Below are 22,758 nucleotides of genomic sequence, written 5' to 3'. Positions count from 1 at the left end.
ACTGGCAAGGGAACTTGCTGTTCCAACAGGACAATGCACGTCCGCATGTATCCCGTGCCACCCAACGTGCTCTAGAAGGTGTAAGTCAACTACCCTGGCCAGCAAGACCTCCGGATCTGTCCCCCATTGAGCATGTTTGGGACTGGATGAAGCGTCGTCTCACGCGGTCTGCACGTCCAGCACGAACGCTGGTCCAACTGAGGCGCCAGGTGGAAATGGCATGGCAAGCCGTTCCACAGGACTACATCCAGCATCTCTACGATCGTCTCCATGGGAGAATAGCAGCCTGCATTGCTGCGAAAGGTGGATATACACTGTACTAGTGCCGACATTGTGCATGCTCTGTTGCCTGTGTCTATGTGCCTGTGGTTCTGTCAGTGTGATCATGTGATGTATCTGGCCCCAGGAATGTGTCAATAAAGTTTCCCCTTCCTGGGACAATGAATTCACAGTGTTCTTATTTCAATTTCCAGGAGTGTATACAGTATGCTCAATTTTCCTTGCCTGCACTAATATCACCAGTCCCAAAACATTCAGTAACTATTTTTGTTCAAATACTGTTGAACAATTGGCACATGTTATAGTGAGCAATGCATGTGAAATTGGATTTCACTATTTCTATAACTAAAGCATACCGTGTTCTGGACAGCATGCCGTGTTCTGCGCAATACATGAGAGAGATGGCCACCAACTTGAAGACACATTTACTGTGAAATGTTCTGAGTCTGCCACAAACGTGGCTGTAAGAAGAAGAAATATGTCAGCTGTAAGACAAAGAGATGCAATGCAGTGGCCAGTTATTTTGTAAGTGAGACTGAAAAGAGGACAGCAAAATCCGAATTGTTACATAAGGCAGAATATAAGCTGTCATATGCCATTCCATTTGCATGTATATCAACATTTCCATGAATACTCTGCAGTTCACAGTTAAGCATCTGGCAGAGGGTTCGTCATGCCATCTTCAGACTAATTATCTACTGTTCCACTCTTTCACAGCCTGAGGGAAAAATGAACTCTCAAATCATCCTATGCAAGCTCTGAATCCTATTATTTTATTACGTTGATGTTTACGAAGGAAAGGACAAAGCTATGGCAGCTGCTATTTTTTTTGGAAATAGCTGACTGGACACGGAAATGAATGATGACATTGATCATTTCTCCCTATGTAGGTGGGCATCAATAAGATATTTTCACATTTGGAGGAGAAATTTTGTGACTGAAATTTTGCAAAAAGGTCTCGCTGCAAAGAAAAACACCTTTGTTTTAAATATTACCAACTGAACTCTTCTATCATATCCGTGACATTTTTTCCCCTATTTCGCAATAACACAAAAGTAGCTGCACTTCTTTGACGTCCTACATCAAACCTATCGGGTAAGGATCCCATACCATGCATCAATACTTCAGAAGAGCATGGACAGGTGTAATATAGGCAGTTTAATATATCTTATTACATTGAGTCAATTGCCCCTTTTTATACCACACAGATATTTTGTCTAAATCACTTTGCAATTGGTTTTTGATCTTCTGACGACTTCACTAAATGGTAAACAACAGTATCATCTGCAAACAATCTAAGAGGGCTGCTCATATTGTCTCCTAAATCATGTGCATGGATTATGAACAGCAGAAGACCTACAACGCTTCCTTGGGGAACATTAGCTATCACTTCTGTTTTACTCGATGACCTCTTACTACAAACTGTGACCTATCTAACAGGAGATAGCAAATCCAGTTGTACAACTGTGATGATACTCCTTAGGCACATAATTTGATTAGGAGCTGCTTGTGAGAAATGGTATTAAAAGCCTTCCACAAATCTAGAAATATGGAATCAATCTGAGATTCTCTGTTGGATAGCATTCATTACTTTATGTGAATAAAGAGCTCATTGTGTTTCACAAGAACAATATTTTCTGAACCCGTGCCGAAAGACCATTTTCTTCAAGGTAAGATATAATGTTCAAAAACAGTACATTTTAAAAAATCCTACAGCAAATTGATGTCAGTGATACTAGTCTGTAATTCATCAGATTACTTCTATTTACCTTCTTATATACTGGTGTGACCTATGCAACTTCCCAGTCCTTAGACACATGATCTTTCATTGGGCAAATGGTTGTATATGATATCAGCATACTCTGATAAGAACCTATCTGGACCAGAAGACATGCTTTGGTGAGTGATTCAAGTTTCTTTGCTACACCGAGGATAACTACTTTTGTAAGTTATTCATATTGACAGCTGTTTTATTCGAATTCTGGAACATTTACTTTGTTTTCTTTGGTGAAGGGATTTCAGAAAACCATGTTTAGTTACTCTGCTTTAGTGCCATGGTTATTGGTGCAGTGAAGGCATTGATTGTACGTTTTATATACTATTTTGTTGATTTCACTGTAAAATTTTTATTGTTGTTTCCAGTAGTTGTAAATTCTTCTAAAAAATAGTATAACAAATTAATCTGCTATTGCTATCTCTTCCTCACACTATCCAAAAATCCATTTTAAAGCAGTGCTTACTGATCATGGTTTGTTTAAGGCTGTTGGTTTACTGATTTAGGTATCACTCTTTCCAATAACATAATTGTCTAAGGAGATCCTGTGGCTCACTTCATATGATGCCAAGGAGTCGACACCATTAATGTTGCTTGTTCATGAAATGAGTGTGGGAACAGTGCCATTGGTCACACCTTGTAAGAAATTATACGTATGCTGCAACCAATGATTCATTCTTATCCTTCATTATTTAATTTGTTATGCATGTTCATAATATGGTAATTCACAAATTACAACACAATTGTCTTTATATAAAAATGATTGTATTAAGACATGTTTCTCAGTATCCAACCTCTGATCAATCACACCAGGTGTTGTATGTGTTCCATTCATAATGTACAAAATATTCTATCCAGAACTGATGGAACAGTCAATCAATGAAATCTCATAGTTTTGAATTTTTGTAGTTATTTTATGTGTCTTGACCTTAACTGCTGTGTTAAGAAAAAACTCAGTATCAGATTCTGTCATAATTGCAATGGAATTTTTCTATTTGTTAGATTGTGTCAAAAGAAGCATGATGCAACATGCCAACAATAAGAGAAATTTAGGAGTTTCTCAAAACTTCACCATGCAGCTTACTTTTCACAAACACTCCACTTATGTGAACTCAGCCTTAGGTGTTCAAAGAGTTGAATACATATCCTGCTTTCCTTTTATTTTATCTGAGGATACACTACCATTAGAAGAATTGTGGCTTAAACAGCAAAGGCAATTTCGAAGCATCTGCAGTCTGAATACTTATCAACATCAACTCAATAATTCTGTACGAGAACAATTGATTATTTGTGCAAAACAGAAAGCACATCTGGGTTGAAAATAATGCTAAATCTTGATCAACATTTTATAATTCCAACCCATAGTTGTCTCAGCTGTTTATATATGCAGCTGGATTATTTTCATCATTTTTGACATTGGGGAGCATGATTGCAAGAGTGATTATAGAGCATTAAACGTGCTTCCAGGATCTAAACCTGTAACTTTTGTTTTGTTATAGATGAAGCATTTTCTCTCACAAAATACACTATTTCTATATATAGAAGGCAATGTCCTGACTGACTGATCATCACCCAGCCAAAACTGCTAAGAATAGAAACTTGGAAAAGGTCTGGATCTTCTACTGGAGGCATCGTTTAAGAAGGGATTTTTTGAAATTCCAACCCTTAGGGGGTGAAGGCTTTTTTTTTTCCTCTCTCTCTTCACTATTAAGGCAATTTTGAAGCTAGACCTATGAAGATTGGTATTTGGTTTCTCAGTCAGAAAAAAAGAAATAAGTTTTTCAGCATTTTTGGTAATTTAACCCTAAGGGGATGAAATAGTGAGTGAATTTTTTTTAAATATACCATTATTAAAGAACTACTAACTCATATGAATGCATGGTGTCTGTCGTTCCAGACATGTCCGAAAGAACTGATACCACATAGAATCTGCAACTGTGATACACTAATGCATTGAGACATCACGCAAATCATTGGTGAAGAGTGAAAATGTGTGCCGGATTGTGATTCGAACCTGGGATCTCCTGCTTACCAGGCAGGTGCATTAACCACTGTGCCATCTGGGACAGTGTTATCACAACTGCGCAGACTATCTCAGCACGCCTCACGGCCGAATACGGGCTGAGATTTTTTATGAAAAATATTTTATGATGAAAGCACATTTAAAGCTAAATCTATGAAAATTTAAATTTGAGTTCTCAGTTACAAATAAAGAAATACATGTTTCACTGTTTTTGAAAATTCGACTCCTAGGGGGTGGAGAAAAGGATGATGAAAGTTTTTATGGAAATATTTCACTGTGCAAGCACTTTTGAAGTTAAATCTATGAAAATTTATATTTGGCTTCTCTGTTAGAAATAAAACAAACACATGTCAGCATTTTTGGAAATTCAATCCCTAAGGGCGTGAAATATGGTCAGACTGATTCACTGACTTATCATTGCCTAGCCCAAATTGCTAAGGATAGAAACTTGAAGTTTGGAGAGGGTGCAGATCTTATACTGTAGGAATCGTTTCAGAACGGATTGTTTGAAATTCCACTTCTAAGGAGGTGAAATAGAGGATGAAAGGCATTTTGGAACTATGTCACTGTTCAGGGAATTTTGAAACTAGAACTATGAAATCTGGTATTTGGTTTCCCCGTCAGAAAATAAGAAATACATGTTTCAATATCTTTGTAAATTCAACCACCAAGGGAGTAAAATAGTGGGTGAAAGCTTTTTTGAAAATAAATAATTCCTAACAAACTATTAAAGGATTTTAAGGTTACATCTATGACAATTGGTATTGGACTTCTAGGTTAGAAATATTTCAGTTTTTCTGGAAATTCAACCCCTAAGGGACTACAATTATAATGGACAGTAGTGTATTCTATGCCCTGTTTTGTTGCCCACCCTAGGCTTAGATTTCAGCAAGATAATGCCTGTTTGCACATTAAGAGAGTTTATACTACTTGTCTTTGTGTCTGCCAATACCTACCTTGTCCAGCAAGATTGCCACATCTCTCCCCAATTGAGAACATCTGGAGCATTGTGGGCAGGGTGCTCCAACCATCTCGGGATTTTGACAAACTGACATGCCAATTGGATAGAATTTGGCACAATATGACACCCCTAGCAATTAATGCTGGCCAAATAAATGCTTGCATAAGGGCCAGACAGAGATGGACTAAAATTTTACTGACTTGCTCAATTTGCGAAGCGCTTTCTCTTGAATAAATCATCCAAGTTTTCTGAAATTGTTATTTGCTTGTCTACACATTTACATCACATACACCAATTTCCATCCCAGCCCTCAGTGTAGTGTGTCTTTTTCCCTCAGAGTGTAGTTTTTTAGCCCACTGCGGGTAGTTTTTCAAATGATAGTACTGACACGGTTTCTAGGTTACCCTCTGAGAGACTGTGGCATCAATCTGTCAACGCAATTAAAAAATAACCCCTCATAGTCTACATTGGAACACTGAATCTAAGTAGCCTTCAATGCCACAATTAAACATTTGGTTAACATCTCCTGTTGCCTGCAGACATTTGACTATGCCAACATTTCCTGATTGCACAGACATTTGATTTTCAACAAAATTCTGAAGAGATTTATACCTTTTCAGAATACCCGCACCAGTGGGGCCAGTCATTCCAGGTACAGAGTGTAAGATCTTTGTGATGGCTACATTAAAGGGGATCAAACTTAATGTCTCAGTTAAAACATGAATCCAAGGTTTTGAAAACAGTTGAAAACTCATCCGAAGCTGCAACCTTTTGTGCTTTAATCCTCCTTAACTTCATTATCTTTTAAAAATCTTATTTGTTTCATGAGCAAAAATTCCTTCATCCACAATACTGAAACATTCTTCAAGCTCTTGTATAAAGTTCTTTTGAAGCATTTTATTTCGAAGCAGACAGTCACATTAAATAAGTCACTGGAACGTACCCTACAGAACATGGTCTCCAGAAGAAAGTGATTCACTTTGTTGTTTGCCAGTGAATAATGCCTGCATCCCATAGGTTATCACTGTGGAAGAATTCAATTATTTTTCAAAATATTCTGCCACGTAATTTGCTGTGGATAGCAATGAGTTTGAATGTGTCAAATTGGAAGACAAAAATCCTTTAAAACTCTGTTGTTTTCTTTTGTAAAAAAAAAAAAAAGAATGTACAAATGTTTCCTCTTCCTTATGTTCAAGAAAGCACTCTTTGAATAGCTTTTTTTAATATTGCACTTAAAAAATTCCTTTACAAAAAAGGTCACTATCACATTCTATTTATATGCCGAGCACTGAACGTATTTTAGATAACTACTTATGATTGTTTTCAAAGAGTCAACAAATTATTTTTGTTCATGAATCTAACATTGTAACTCACTATTGTTTTCACTTTATCATACTGTATATTTTATTCCTGAAGAGGAACCCCCAACCCCAAAAGGTTGCACGAGCGCACTGTGTTGAATTTTCTGTCTTGAAAATCTGTATACTAGCTAAAAAATATTTCTACTTGTTTCACAAATCAACTGTCTTCAAAAAAACACATGGCCTCTTCTGTCATCAGCTAATACAATCTTTACCTGCTAGCTGTTCCACTACATTATTTTTCCGTCATCATTGTACTAAAGGCACAATATTCTCCCTCGTTGTTTCTGCATGTGGGATGTTACCATCAGCCAAAAAGGAACAGTTATTCTATTTGTTACCAAATAATTTCATATTACACAAGAGTAAAATATATTACTTGATTAAGTATTACGGTTTAACTTTTAATAGTGTGAAGGTCAAACTATGTTTTTATTGTGAACAAAATACTGCTCACCTTCAATGAATTCATTCATAAACTGCCAAATGTCTTCATTTTCCATTTTCTCGAGTGGAATGTTGGCCATCAAAAAATGATTCCACAGTCCTTTGCGACAAACGAAAACTGTTGTTTTCTTCTTTTTCACAGCTTCAAAGCTGCTACTAATAGAAGAGAGCCACTTTGCTGGCAAAACTGACTACTTCATTTTGTATGCTTTCACTATGTATGTTTCAAAATAATGTCTTTACACTCGAAATTCTGCTATTTCAGTATTTAAAAAAACTCCTGATTTATCAGGAGCATAAAACCCTTTGGTGGTTTTGAATTCCTGTGCTCCATCACCAGCAGTCACTGCAGACTGGCATTTTCAGTCACAAATTGCAGGGGTGGACAAAAACATGGAAAAACTGAAAACACAAGACATTACCATGCGTCAAACAGCTTCCAGTCATCTCAGAAAGGATGAATACCATTCTTCCTGAAAAATAGTGGCCAGTTGTGGTAATGACGGTGGTGGAAAGACATTATGCACCCTTCAATCCAAAGTAGACCACAAGGCACAATAATATTGATATCTGGTGACTGTGGTGGCCCAAGTAGATGCAACAATTCATCCTCGTGCTCACAAAACCAGTCCTGGACAATGCTAGCTGTGTGAACAGGGGCCTTGTCATATTGGAACACATCATTACCATTGGGGAACAAACACAGTGTTCCATGGGATGGACCAGATTAGCCAATATGGTCACATAATCCTGGGCAGTAATGCAACTATGGGGCTCATGAAATTCCAATAGGGGCTGCCCAAATCATCACCGAACCCCCACCACGTTTCACTCTTGGGACGTAAACATGGCCAGAAGTTGGAAACAGCATGCAACTTAACTCATTCGGCCATACAACATTCTTTCATTGCTCCATAGTTAAGGTTTTATGGCTTCAGCACCATGTTTTCCTGTTACAGGCATCTACATCTACATCTACATCCATCTACATCTACATTCATCTACATTTATACTCCGCAAGCCACCCAACGGTGTGTGCAGAGGGCACTTTACGTGCCACTGTCATTACCTCCCTTTCCTGTTCCAGTCGCGTATGGATCGCGGGAAGAACAACTGTCTGAAAGCCTCCGTGCGCGCTCTAATCTCTCTAATTTTACATTCGTGATCTCCTCGGGAGGTATAAGTAGGGGGAAGCAATATATTCGATACCTCATCCAGAAACGCACCCTCTCGAAACCTGGCGAGCAAGCTACACCGCGATGCAGAGCGCCTCTCTTGGAGAGTCTGCCACTTGAGTTCGTTAAACATCTCCGTAACGCTATCACGGTTACCAAATAACCCTGTGACGAAACGCGCCGCTCTTCTTTGGATCATCTCTATCTCCTCTGTCAACCCGATCTGGTACGGATCCCACACTGATGAGCAATACTCAAGTATAGGTCGAACGAGTGTTTTGTAAGCTACCTCCTTTGTTGATGGACTACATTTTCTAAGGACTTTCCCAATGAATCTCACCCTTGTACCCGCCTTACCAACAATTAATTTTATATGATCATTCCACTTCAAATTGTTCCGCACGCATACTCCCAGATATTTTACAGAAGTAACTGCTACCAGTGTTTGTTCCGCTATCATATAATCATACAATAAAGGATCCTTCTTTCTATGTATTTGCAATACATTACATTTGTCTATGTTAAGGGTCTGTTGCCACTCCCTGCACCAAGTGCCTATCTGCTGCAGATCTTCCTGCATTTCTCTACAATTTTCTAATGCTGCAACTTCTCTGTATACTACAGCATCATCCGCGAAAAGCCGCATGGGACTTCCGACACTATCTACTAGGTCATTTATATATATTGTGAAAAGCAATGGTCCCACAACACTCCCCTGTGGCACGCCAGAGGTTACTTTAACGTCTGTAGACTTCTCTCCATTACTGCTGGGTGGTTTTGGAATTCAAGCTCGCCCTGCAATTCTCTGCTTATATTCACATTGTTTTGGTGTTGACAGGGTTCATGAGTGCGACACTCAGTTCTGCAGTGACTTTTCTAGTTGACATCCTCTAATTGTTCCTCACAATCGTCTTCAATGACAACCGGTTGGGATTGCTCAATGCACAATTTTGCCCACATTGTGACTTAGTGGATGATGCTTTTTCTGCTTTTTCTGCTTTCCCTGTATGTGACTTAATTGTTTGATATGTAGCCTCTTTAAACACTGAACACTTCAGTTCATCATGTTATGGAAGCACTCACCACTGGAGCACCAACAATTTGCTGTGTTCAGATTCACTTAGCTCCGACGTTATGCACTCACAATTACACAGAACACTATTCTGACCATAAATGACAATTGCAATGTCTTGACAACATTAAACAGGTGTCGTTCGTGGTCAAATACAACAGTGCAACATGCACGCTTGGCTAGGATCCGATTAGATGTTTAAGCATGTATTTCTCACTATGTTTCCGTATTTTTGTCCACCTCTGAACATTAGCATACAATTGTCATGAAGTTTAGGATATTCTGAAGAGAGAGAGAGAGAATTTTGTCCTCACTTGAGATTTCCCAAGAATTTTAGAGAAAACTGTAGTGCCACACTGCTTTGAATTTTGAAGAGCTGTGCAAAACAGCTACATGACTGAAAAACATGCAACGAGACAAATTGTGACTTGATAAATAGTCGCACAAATTTTTCTCTGAATGCAGAAACTCTTCAAATGACTTTTGAAAACATCATCCAAACAATTATCGAAATATTTAATAATATTTTCAAAGTTGGTATCCATCAACAAGTTGAGTATATATGGTGATAGTTCTGCAGTTTGTCCTCCTTTTACCATATGATGGATGCTGGAATATTGTATTCAATTTAAATTTAAATAATGTACTAAATTTACATGTTCAATAATGGAATTTTGTTACAAAAGCACACATTAGCGGTAATTAAAAACAACTTTCAGCCTTGACTGCCACAATGCTGCAGCATACATACAATATTGTGTAATAGCCTAGGTTGGCATCGAGTACACACAAAGCACCTCTAAGTCGCTTTTCTTGGTGCATGAAGCGAACTGTTACTTTAAACTAGGTTATATGGCTGATGATAAAATCAGTACCTAATTTCAACATTAAATAGCTATCAGCCATCACTGACATCCTCATATTTATGACATGTTTTTATTCAGGAAGAGGGGAAAATGCTATTTTCTGCAAAATTTCATTAAAGACAGTCAATTTTATGGACAACACACAATTTACCTGCTCCTATGTAGGGGTGTATGAAAAATCACACTAATATTGTTTACCTTGTTGAAGCACTTTCCAAAAAGATCTAATATTTCAACCTTAATTAACAAATTCCTAGCTTATTTTAACATTACACATAGAGAAATAATAAACTTTTCGTATTTTATTGACCAACCTTGTTCTTTTTGGATAACGGCTGGTCAGGTTTAATGAGACTCTGAAGCATTTTGAGGCATGGCAGAATAATGGATTGCATGACAACAGGTGAATGAGAATCTTCACACGCAATAATGAACAGCTGCATCACACACCTAAAACAAAACCATAGCAGCTTATGTAGCTTTTTATGACTATTTTTACATGTTAATAAAGTAAAATAAAGCTTGACACATAATTTCTATATCCAACTACTGATTTCACACACACACACACACACACACACACACACACACACACACACACAGAGAGAGAGAGAGAGAGAGAGAGAGAGAGAGAGAGAGAGAGAGAGAGAATTATACGTATATTCTAAAGGTGTTTTATTTCGAATGTTTTTTGTTTGCTGTTTTATCTTTCACTTCCTCCAACTCGAATGATTTTATGGTACTTGATATTGCTCTCTCTTTCTCATTTTTACTGGATAACCAGATTTTTTTTTTTGGTACTTTTTCCCCCATTTTTGTAGGCATCAAATATTACCATTTACTGTGAATCATATTTAAAGTAAAGCTGCCCTCAAAACAAAAGCTGGTTTGGATATCACAATGCATTAATAGATATGATCTATGTGGGGGTGATATGTCCTTGCCTTCTTTGAAATAAATTACCCAGCCAGTTATAGGGGGACTTACAGTTTAACATTCGTATTTTACCATAGCGCTACTTCACACTTTTTCTCATCACCAAATCAGTGACAGAGGTAGCAAGAGAGATTAGTGACATAAAAAACCTAAGACCAACTGGGGACTGATTTTGGACATTAGGATTCAAGTATAAAACTAACCTACTGAGAAATCGAGCCACATTGAATTTAATGTAATTACTTCTAATGACTGGTGTCATATTGTTCATCAGGTTCTATGGTGACTTTTTTACAGCATTTTTTTTCTTTTTTGTTCATGCTCTCACAGCTGATCTTGTAGGTCACGTGACCATTTAGTGTTTATGTGTATGCGTATCCAAAATTGCATTGGCATAGAATATCAGTAACTCTGTTATTCATATATGTTTCCATTACTGTTACATATAATTTTTAATGGTGACTAGTTTTGAATGCTTGTGTTCACTTGCAAACCATTACCTGCAACAGAAATGTTTGACTGTAACATAACTCCTATGCACCATTCAAAAGATTTGTTCACTAGAATTATGTTAGAGTCAAACATTACTGCGGTTTGAAAATGAACATAAATATTCAAAACTAGATGTCATTAAAATTATATGCAACTGACAGAAACATTAATAAATGAGAAATTTAGTGTTCTGCTATTAGTGGTCAATATCAGACCTTTGAGTCAGATCAAATGCAATAACTTGAGTTTTGATGTCAGGACTCAGAACACAGAGAAAAAAAGGTGAAGCTCAGATGGGTAAGTGTAGAAACAGGAAATTTATTTCAGTGCAGGTAATTTCAGGACACGAGAAGGTAGCTAGTTACACACAATCCATTCTTAGTTACATATCACCCACTTCTAAACTATTCACCATATTTTAATGTTATTTATTAAATGTTGCTCTTAAGTATTTCAATTTATTGAGGCTGTGCCACCTGTGCTTCAAAGGAAGCTTTCACGATATTTTTAATAAATAATACATAAATTCATGTAATTTAAATGACTTCCTTGACATTTTAGTTACTTAAAGTCAGCATTCTCCATTTTGTACTGTTTTGTTTGATGTTCACGTTACACAAAAACGAAATTACTGGACAATACTTTGCCAAAACGTCAATCATCAAACCAGTGACAAATATCCTAAAAGCTATAAAAAACAACTTGAAGACAAATTTACCATGGAGTAATAAAAGTTAATACCTTATCTTCTGCTCCCAACATGAGTCATCTTTTTGCACTAGAGTAGACAACAAATTCATTTCATGGCGAACGGCAAAGGTAAGTTCTACACTCGCTCTGTGTCCTCTCAGTGCTAGAGAGATACGATCCATCAGCATCTGACGTAGATGCTCAGTTGCTTGTAGGTTATCACGAGTTAATAAACACAGTAATTGTCTGACCTCTTCTTGTACCTACGGGTAAAGATTAAAATATACTGAAAATGCAGACTTTCACATTTTGCAGACATATTTTGTTCATGGATTTTCAGAGACGAAATTAGAGAATGCTACAAAGTTATATTGCTGTATGAAGGTCACAAGTGACTTCTTTATATGTGTACAGCTGCTGTGCTGACTAGATTTTCATATTTTCTTGTAGCAGTTTTACAGCAAAGAGAAATAGTAATTAAAATCCAAGCCTTGGTTATTTAAATTCAAATCCAGTAAAAATTCTGCTGAAACATATTTTGGCCTCATCCAATGCAATAACTAAACCTTGAGGAAGTAAATATTATGTGAATCCAACATCAACTGGATACCTTCATTTTATATTTTCAATTATTAATAATGAGCACAATCATATTTCAATTGATATAAAAGTTAAACCATGGTATTGGGATGAGTGACACTTCGAAATGATTTACTACTATCAATATTAGCATATTTTCAATACTTATTTTCTGACACTATATCTTTATACTTGTATTAATATCAACTATAGGCATGAATTATTATCTCCGTCACTGTTCTAGAAAACTTTAGTACTCTTCTACTACAGCACATTTGGATACCTTTCAATCAACATGAATTCAAATGGAAATAATACACATATCATCTTAAAACAACTGAATACACTGAAGGAGAGTGAAATACCTGTCCAGTTCCACGACGCAAATTATATTCAAGAAGTTCTGCAATTAGGCCTTCAGAGATAAGCAGAAGTCGTGACTCCTCCTTAGATGCAAGAGCACGAAGCAATGTGAGGCAGAGTTCAGTGGCTGATGATGCACAACCATAACAACTGCTGATCAGAGGCTGTGGCAGACCACGAATGTTTACTTCAAGTTCTTCCTCTTGTAATTGCAAAGGCGGCAGTGCCTCTGATTCACAAGGCTGTTGCAATTCATACTCTTGATCGGTTACACTACTAGCTTCACCTGTTTCACTGTACACTTGGTCATTTTGGTCATATGCTAAGAGCTCTCTTCGGCATGCAAGCACTTTCTGGAAAAAAATTTTGGATGAAAGAGAAACAATTGAGCCAATTCAGTACTAGAACAAAGCTGACAAAAAAGCAATTATAGGAAAAAAATTAAGCGGATGAACAGCAAATTAAGAGGATGAAGAGCAAATTAATATTGATGCAGAGCAAAGTATGGTCATTTACATAAAGAGAGAAAGAGGTAACATGTTATTCTCTTTCCATGGGTAGCTGCAATTTCACAGCAATGATATCGGAATGAATGTAACTACACCTGTTTTCAAATATTTAAATAGAGCCTATATAAATTCAAGATAAAACACAAAAAGTTTCTTAAGTACCTGCACAATTTTGCTTAGTTCTTCAAATGAATTTTTACATTCACCACAATATCGTTGAGCTAACAGTTGGATAGCGCGATTAACCTGTGTGCTTCCTGAACTTCCAGTTTGTATTCCATCTTCAACTGTGCGGTCCAAACGGTGCTCACTGATTTTCAGTAACAGGAGCTTAAAATTAAGAAAGATGCAAATAAAGGTTTAATGAAAACTTCATTTACAACAATTCTTTCAAGCTTCTACATTACAAAATTCCTAAAACCCAAAGAAATGTATTATTACCTCCAACGCTGGTTTATTTGTCATGATAGTTTTATAAATTCTGTCAGCTTTTTCAAGGAGTGTGTTTATAACAGAAATTGTCTTCTTACGGTCTTCATCATTTTCAATTTTGTCCACTGCACAGCATGGTCTTGCAGTCAAGGAATAATCAAATTTTGCATACTTGCAGAATCCACAAGCATGACATAAAAATGGGTCCTTTTCATCATAGTTAATTGCCCTGTAAAAAGTGTCAATTTAGAGAATTCAAGTATCTACAAATACTCAATCTGAGGGATAACATGCTTGTGTCTGTGTATGTGCGGATGGATATGTGTGCGCGCGAGTGTATACCTGTCCTTTTTTCCCCCCCTAAGGTAAGTCTTTCCGCTCCCGGGATTGGAATGACTCCTTACCCTCTCCCTTAAAACCCACATCCTTTCGTATTTCCCTCTTTCCTGATGAAGCAACCATTCGTTGTGAAAGCTTGAATTTTGTGTGTGTGTTTGTGTTTGTTTGTGTGTCTATCGACATGCCAGCACTTTCGTTTGGTAAGTCACAACATCTTTGTTTTTGGATAACATATTTACATTTAAATAAAATTGAGCAGAACTTCCTCTGTCGAAAACATGATTTTGGCATCTAGTTACTTAATGTCATTTCAACTTGACGCCAATGCAGACTGAGAACCTCTGGATATAATACTAAAAACAATACCAATGGGACATACATTAGAACAATAAATGTTTTATTTGTGGTGGAAATAGGAAATGTGTTACTGAGGGTTCCATTACAAAAATAATAGTTAAAAAAACCACATATAATGTAAGCTGTGACAATGATGATGTTGTTTGGTTTGTGGGGCACTCAACTGCGCAGTAAGCAGCACCCGCTCTCTCCTGGAGAGAACACGGGAAGCGGCTGCCACAGTCGACGATGCCATACTGGGAGGGGTATGGCAAGAATTCGATTACCATATTGATGTCTGCAGAGTCACTCATGGTTCGCTTATCGAATATTTGTAAAAGATTTCAGAGTTTCTCTTAAAAATGCAATATGTATGACATCTGTACAATGTTTAGTTCTTGTGCAATAAATAAATAATTGAAAGTGTCCCCGGACTTTAAGTACACCCTACCTAACAATCTGCGTGTGTTCCTCCTGTGATGAAGAGCTCACACTGTAAGGAACAAATCATACAGGAAGGTATCAAAGAGATCTCATACAACAATAATCAAATGAAAAAGTAGTTTCTGTAGATCAAAATTAATGCCAATGAAATTAAGTGATATCACAAACAGTTTGCATATCTCATTCATCACATGACTTAATAGGACAAATTGCACTACAAAAACACTTTATAGTAAACTATAATATGGATGGTCTACATCCCTCTCACACATGGTACACATGAGACTTCCTGGCATATTAAAACAGTGTGCTGGACTGAGATTTGAACTCAGGACCATTGTCAGCGAAAGGCAAAAGTCTCAAGTTTGAGTCTGTCTGGCACACTGTTTCAATCTGCCAGGAAGTTTTGTATCAGGACACATTCTGAAAACTTCATTCTGGGACATTTGTATTCCTTCAAACATTACCCTATGAGAAGTGATCTATTAATTATCTGCGTAGCTATTGACAAATTTGTTAATATCTTGTGCTATAACAGTGAGGAATTTATGCAAAACAATTATTATACTCATATTGCAAGAAAATAATGGTGAACAACTGAAATGATTCAGAAACAACATAGCCTGCTGAATTTTAACATCTCTCTGAATTTGCCATTACAATAACCAATTGGAAATGCCGTGTGGCTACGGCCTCCCGTTGGGTAGACTGTTCGCCTGGTGCAAGTCTTTTGAGTTGATGCCACTTCGGCAACTTACGTGTTGATGGGGATGAAATAATGATGATGATGATGATGATGATGATGATGATGATGATGATAAGGACAACACAACACCCAGTCCCTGAGCGGAGAAAATCCCCGACCCAGCCGGGAATCGAACCCGGGCTGTTAGGTATGACATTCCGTCACGATGACCATGCAGCTACCAGGGGTGGACAGTAACAAATTGATACAGAACGTTCCTAGTAAGAAAGGGAGGAGAATCTACCAGTTTCTCCCTAACATAAAAGAACGTTAAGAATGACATACTTCCTTCCCACCAAGGGAGCTATATACTACCTGTCGAGACATGGTCCATATCCCAGCTACATACTAAGAATACAACAGCGCTACGCAGACACTTGTGAATGGGGAGCATTTGGCAGCCCTGATTGTATCTTCTGATTGTTAATCCCTTGACCCCTCCCCTCCCCTTCCCTTAGTTGCGACATGGAGATCTACAGTGTTCGTTATTTACAGAAAACAATTTTATTGTAATACAACTACAGAAAGTCTATGGACGGTATTTTAAGTGGGCCAACATTAAGCAATTCCCTTGCAACCCTCTAGTAATCTATATAATTTTAACTTTTATTAAATCTTCACAAAATTTTACTTATGGTAGTAATTTATGTGCTGTAAGTTGTAAATAAAATAATTGTTTGTTAACTGACTGTTGGCCCAGCGCCAATAAACGTGCTCTTCCACTGTATTGGGGGGGGGGGGGGGGGTTGAGAACCTGTAACACATCGTTCTGCAAAGTAAGATCTTTAGTAAAACATTGTAACTAACTCCCATAATAACTGATGAAATTTTTTATACGTTGGAATCAAGAAAATTGATTGTTAACAAAAACAAATTGCAGCATGTACCACACACCCAGCGCCGCCTGGTGGTTTTTTTCACTTGGTAGCAGGTTACACTTGTCTCGTGCTCGAGAATGTTGACGTGATACAATGTATCTAATGTTTTTGTATGACGAACATAGAAATGGTAAGCTAGGAAGTCAAATTCTAGTCATTGTAATATGCCTCTTATCAATGGTGAAACACATCATATTTTAATATCGTCTGGTACCAGTTTTATGTTGTATTTCTGTAGCCTTTGAAAATGACGGAAAGTCAAAATGCATGAGGATGATGAAAAATAAAAGTGTGGTCAAGACTTCACTAAAGTTATTAAAAGTGACCTCCTATTAGTATAGCATGGAAAGCAATGAATTCTGAAACAATGGGACATGCAACTCACTAAATCTTAAGATATATCCATGAGAGCCACACTGTGCCTCTGATGATAAACCCCTTGCTCAGCAGGATCTGTATCATAACAAATAGAGAGAAATTCTATTCAAATTACATTAAATAACAGTCAATCTTCTACTGTCACATAGTGAAGTAGAATTCAAGTCTATCAATTCTACATTGACATCCCCAAACACATACACTGCCTGACAAAAATTTTTTTTACCCAGAATGGGAAAAGGAATCGAAATGAGGCTTCACAAATTCAGATAGTATGTGCTGTTGTTTCAGTGGTTACAAAACAAGAGGCAAATTTAGAAAGAAGCTTGCAGCATGAGCCCACTTAAAAGTTTGAAGTTGCATTCCACAGGTTGAACTCATACACCAATTCAGTTGGAAAGGGTGTCAGAAAACCATTGTACCTTCTCTGGCCCACAACTGTTGTAACTGGTCCTTGATATACTGGAAACTGGCACTGGGATTGAGTTGTCATTTGAGATCTTCCTAATCACGGGAGTACCTCACCATCATGCAGACAATTCAGAGTCATGTGGACAAGCATTGTCCTGCTGAAAAATGGCACCACAATACTGCCGCATGAAGAAGCAACACATAAGGGCGCACGGTGTCTCTGATGTCCCACTGTACAGTCAGATTCCCTCTTCACTACCAGCTGTGAGCTGAACAGATACCCAATGGATCCCCACACCATCATGTCAAGAGTAATACTGTTGTGCCTCTCCAACACACAGGAAGAATGATACCTCTGCCCAGGTCACCACCACACTTGTTGACAATAGTCATCTGGTGCAGTGCAGAACTGCAGTTCATCACTGTTCACAATGTGGTGCAATTCATCAGCAGTCCATGCTTTCTGGTCACAGCACACCTCAAAATACAGAGTGTTGTTGATGGCAAGGACAGTAATGCCCCATTCTGGCTACTGCTAGTCTCCGAACAGTGGTGCTGGATGTCATACTATGTTGCGGTGAGTCCATCACTTCTTATCAGATGGCAGGTGGAGATGTGACGGGGTTACAATGTGCCTGGTGCAGGATATAGAGATCCTTCCTTGTGATGATCAGATGCCGTCAATAGGAAGCTGGACGATGAGCATGTCTGCCCTCACGTTCCAAGCAGTCTAATATTCGGCCACTGTCATATCCATATGCCCCATTATTCTGGATACTGCACACTTTAACCAGCCAGTGAAATGGAGACCCACAATGAGTCCCCTCCCCCCGTTAGTTGCCAATAACAGTGTGTTAACGTGAGTACACGGCATCTCTGTCTCCTTCACAGTGATAACTCCACATCTGATGCTGTTCAAGCCCTTATATAACAGTACTCTGCTGGGCCTGGTAACCACAATACATACAAACACATATGCACTCTGGTGGCTGTTCTGTCACAGAGAATACAACTTTAAACATTTATATACCAGCTGATGGTGTTTTAAGTGAATGAAGTAACATTGACATCTAACCCTGACTTCTAGGTGCTTCACTTTTTTTGTCAGACAGTGTACTTACTGAAAAGGTTTATTGTTAGTAATGAACCAGGACAAAAAGAGGGTTAGCATTTCTTCAGCAATCGACAAAATATTACACTGAACTCTGATAATACTCATTTAATTGTTACGCAGAGAGCTACATACTATTTTACATCTAGGTGCAATAAAACCACAATACAAACAGCAGTTACATCAGCCTCACATGATCAAATGGTTCATGAAAGTTCAGATTTGTCAGTCCTGAATCTAAATGCAATTCCACCAAGATAATACTACCTCTGTTTCTCAAGAATTGAAACTAACAGAAAATTAATGAAACTTCTCACCTAAAAGTTATATGTATTCTCAGTGTAATGTTTAGCACATCCACATAGACACACTGGTTTGGCTAACATAGTAGAGCAACAAACAGATACAGGAGAGCAACAAACAGATTTAGGATCTTACCTGCATTTGTGGCACTGAAAGACATTTTCACCACAGTTTGTGCAAACACCAGGATTAGCAGGTACAGATGCTGAACACCTTGGACATTGGAGTGTTTCTGTGGAGGCCTGGATATTTTCATAAAAATCCGCATACTCGATCATAAGGTTGCATGCAACAATTGGCAATGGGAAGTCAATTTTGGATTCTGTCTGTCCAGATGTCAACGTCACTTTCTTGGCTTTGTTCCACATAGCTACAAGAAACACCAAATAAATTAGCAGGTGATACGCAATCCAGCATATCAAAAATTTCAGTTTATACACTTTCAACTACAGCATAGCCCCACTTTTACATTCCGAGAATTAACGTTTTCCAGACATCTATGACTTTTTTTTTATCAACCCCGACAAATTTCCGATGTGGACAATGTTAATTCGCACTGAATTTTGTGTTAACATATTTATAATTTTCATAAAATGATACTGTTATAGTGTTGCCCTTCAAGTAGTGTTTGCGAATGTTACGTGATTAAGTTTCTTAACACCAGGATGCTATAGTCAGCAACTGTGGATCAGTGAAAGTCTAAATAATTCATATTTTATCTCTTGCTGCTGTCAAGCTCTACTTGGTGTGGTAGGTGATGTGAATAATTAGGTCCATTTGAATGATGACCGACCCCGACTGTTTACAAACTGTCTCTACTGTGCACGTGCAACTTCATGAATGTTATGATCATCATGATACCTCGAATGCATATTTCATGTACTTTATTGTTTGGCCACTTGTAGCATTTCTTTATGTCTTTGCTTTGCTTAAACATTTCTGGTTTAAATAACAAAACACTACAACAGTTACATATTTTTCCATGTTTAGCAAAATATGTTTCGAGAATTTATTCTCATTGCCAAGCGAAAATATTTACGTATTTTTTGTTGTTTCACACACAAACAGTATGAGTGATAGTCTGCATGTGTGTGGTTTTCTGCATAATGGAGGAGGTACAGTATCTTATAACCTCAAAGAGATAACTGCAGTGCAAGAGACATAGAACAGCACATGTGCAATCATCATACAAAATACTTATGTAAATATTCACACTTGACAAAGAGAATAAATTCTCAAAAAGTGTTGTGCTAAACACGAAAAAATACATAAGTAATGCAGTATTTGATTACTTAAATAATGAATGACACAACTGCATGCTTTTCAAAAACATTGATTATGATGAATCGAATTAAGTAAAACATTTCTGCTTCCCAGACAGTTACCAGTTCCAGTTATGTCAATGACTAAATTTAGTACAAAATTCAGATAATCTTTATTGGATAATAAAGGAGCCCTTGACAAGTATTTTGATGCCTATTATGGAACTATATCACACAAACTACAAAAATGGAAAATGGGAAATAACATTTATGGCTTCCACATTTTACATTTTCCTGCATTTTACACCATTTTTTAAAAAGACCCTTGAAAAGTGTAGAAGTGGGGTTTCACTGGGCTCCTTATACCTTAATTAGTATTCTGGTACACCTGCAAATTTCAGACTCACCTGGTTTATTTTTCAATTCAACAACAGCTTGCACTGTTCGATTGTTGTAGTAAATATTGATTGTTCGCACCATTTTTGTCCTTTTCAATTCACTTATACGAAGTGTGATTCTGCTAATCGTATGACTTCCAATGAGTTTCACAATCTGAGTATGAGTTGTAAACTTTGAATCAATCTGTAACAACAGGTTTTTTTAAAAATACAAACTAAAAAATTACAGCATAGCACAATTGTAGCATAGCACACACAATGATATTTACTGTACTTACCTTTATAGTAGAAAGTTTAATTGAGGTATATGGTACCTCTGGGTTATTACACACTAGGCATGGCTCACTTTCCAAATAAAAACCATCAAGTTCCACAAATTGTGCCACTTGGCTGTACAGATTGGAATTAGGATGACAAGATAAAACTCTGTTCTGGGCTTGCAGTAAATTTACAGCCTCTTCTACATACTCCGACAGCTGTGGAAACAGCCAAAAATGATCATGGTTCACCAAGAATTTACAAGATCTTATTTACAACATTTATGTTGTAAAGTCCTGCAACAGAAAGTATTGAACATACATAAGTACAAACAAAAATATAAAGGGTTTCTCCCTCCACTGAGACAGATTATATGGACTCCATATGTTGTTAGAAGCAAAAGTACTGATTTCCCTCCCTTTCACATGAGTTACGAAGTTAAATAACCTGACATCATAGCAAAGTGGCACTAAAAACAATATATCTGGCAAAATAAACAACAGTGCTCTAGAGGTTAAACAAACAATTTGCCTGAAAATTCACCCAGAAGACAACTGGCAGGTACGTAAATGATTATAGAGTTGAATATAATAGAAGGAAACATTCCACGTGGGAAAAATTTTATATAAAAACAAAGATGAGGTGACTTACCGAACGAAAGCGCTGGCAGGTCGATAGACACACAAACAAACACAAACATACACACAAAATTCAAGCTTTTGCAACAAACTGTTGCCTCATCAGGAAAGAGGGAAGGAGAGGGGAAGACGAAAGGAAGTGGGTTTTAAGGGAGAGGGTAAGGAGTCATTCCAATCCCGGGAGCGGAAAGACTTACCTTAGGGGGAAAAAAGGACAGGTATACACTCGCACACGCACACGCACATATCCATCCACACATACAGACACAAGCATGTCTGCTGATCGACTGGTATCTTGACATTAAGTTTGTGTACCCTTATGCTCCCATGCAATCCAACATTGGGCCACTGTCACATCCGAATGTTACACTCGCACACACGCACATATCCATCCACACATACAGGCACAAGCATGTCTGCTTGTGTCTGTATGTGTGGATGGATATGTGCGTGTGTGCGAGTGTATACCTGTCCTTTTTTCCCCCTAAGGTAAGTCTTTGTGGGGCATTCGGATGTGACAGTGGCCCAATGTTGGATTGCATGGGAGCATAAGGGTACACAAACTTAATGTCAAGATACCAGTCGATCATATATGACAACCATAAGGGAGCCTCACCTTATTGTGCCCCCCCCCCCCCCCCCCTCCCCACACACACACACACACACACACATCCCCTTCACAACTGTGCTTGCCATCTGAGCACTAGTAATGGACCCACTGCACAATTTGTGTCATCCTCCCCATGTATCAGAAATAGCAGCAGCTGGACTGGGAAAAAAACATCTCGTGTTGACCACAGTTAACGTCACAACACAAATGGCAATGTTCACAGTGGTGTTGTGACCAACAAGTATGGACAGCAGATGAATGGTATCACATAGTGTTCAGCAATTAATCATAGTTCTGCACTACCCGTGATGCCCGTCATCGGCGAGTACGGCAGCAACCTGATGAGATGCTCCATTCTCCCAATGTTTAGAAGAGGCACAGCAGTGTTACTCCTGGCATCAGGGAGTGGGGAGCCTTTGGGTACGACTTCACATGATAGACGGTAGTGACCAAGGGAACTCTGACACAAAATTGTATCACAGACGACCTACCTCCTCACCTGTTACCTCTTGTGTGACAATATTATCGTACCATTTTCTCAACAGGACAATTCTTACCACATTTGGCAAGTCTCTCTATGAACTGTCAATGTGATGTTGAGATACTTCTGTGGCTAGGAAGATCCTCAGAGACGTTCCCAACAGAAAATATAGGACCAGTTCCAATGTCCTCCGCCCCGGTGCCAATA

General features: G+C 38.0%; 1 protein-coding gene across 1 annotated transcript in view; it reads right to left on the bottom strand.

The window, feature by feature from the left end:
• Nucleotides 1-22,758, bottom strand: part of LOC124721530 (protein purity of essence) — a 482,247-nt gene that overhangs the window by 82,614 nt on the left and 376,875 nt on the right. The window contains exons 58-65 of the mRNA XM_047246550.1: nucleotides 20,843-21,040; nucleotides 20,574-20,748; nucleotides 19,040-19,274; nucleotides 13,969-14,188; nucleotides 13,690-13,857; nucleotides 13,021-13,371; nucleotides 12,128-12,339; nucleotides 10,273-10,408 (exon numbers count right to left, since the gene is read on the bottom strand). Coding sequence (XP_047102506.1) covers nucleotides 10,273-10,408; nucleotides 12,128-12,339; nucleotides 13,021-13,371; nucleotides 13,690-13,857; nucleotides 13,969-14,188; nucleotides 19,040-19,274; nucleotides 20,574-20,748; nucleotides 20,843-21,040 — 1,695 coding nt within the window. The remainder of the gene's footprint in view (nucleotides 1-10,272; nucleotides 10,409-12,127; nucleotides 12,340-13,020; nucleotides 13,372-13,689; nucleotides 13,858-13,968; nucleotides 14,189-19,039; nucleotides 19,275-20,573; nucleotides 20,749-20,842; nucleotides 21,041-22,758) is intronic.

The sequence above is a fragment of the Schistocerca piceifrons genome, chromosome X (genome assembly GCF_021461385.2).
Source record: "Schistocerca piceifrons isolate TAMUIC-IGC-003096 chromosome X, iqSchPice1.1, whole genome shotgun sequence".
Classification (NCBI taxonomy): domain Eukaryota; kingdom Metazoa; phylum Arthropoda; class Insecta; order Orthoptera; family Acrididae; genus Schistocerca; species Schistocerca piceifrons.
This window is presented reverse-complemented; position numbering and strand designations above follow the sequence as displayed.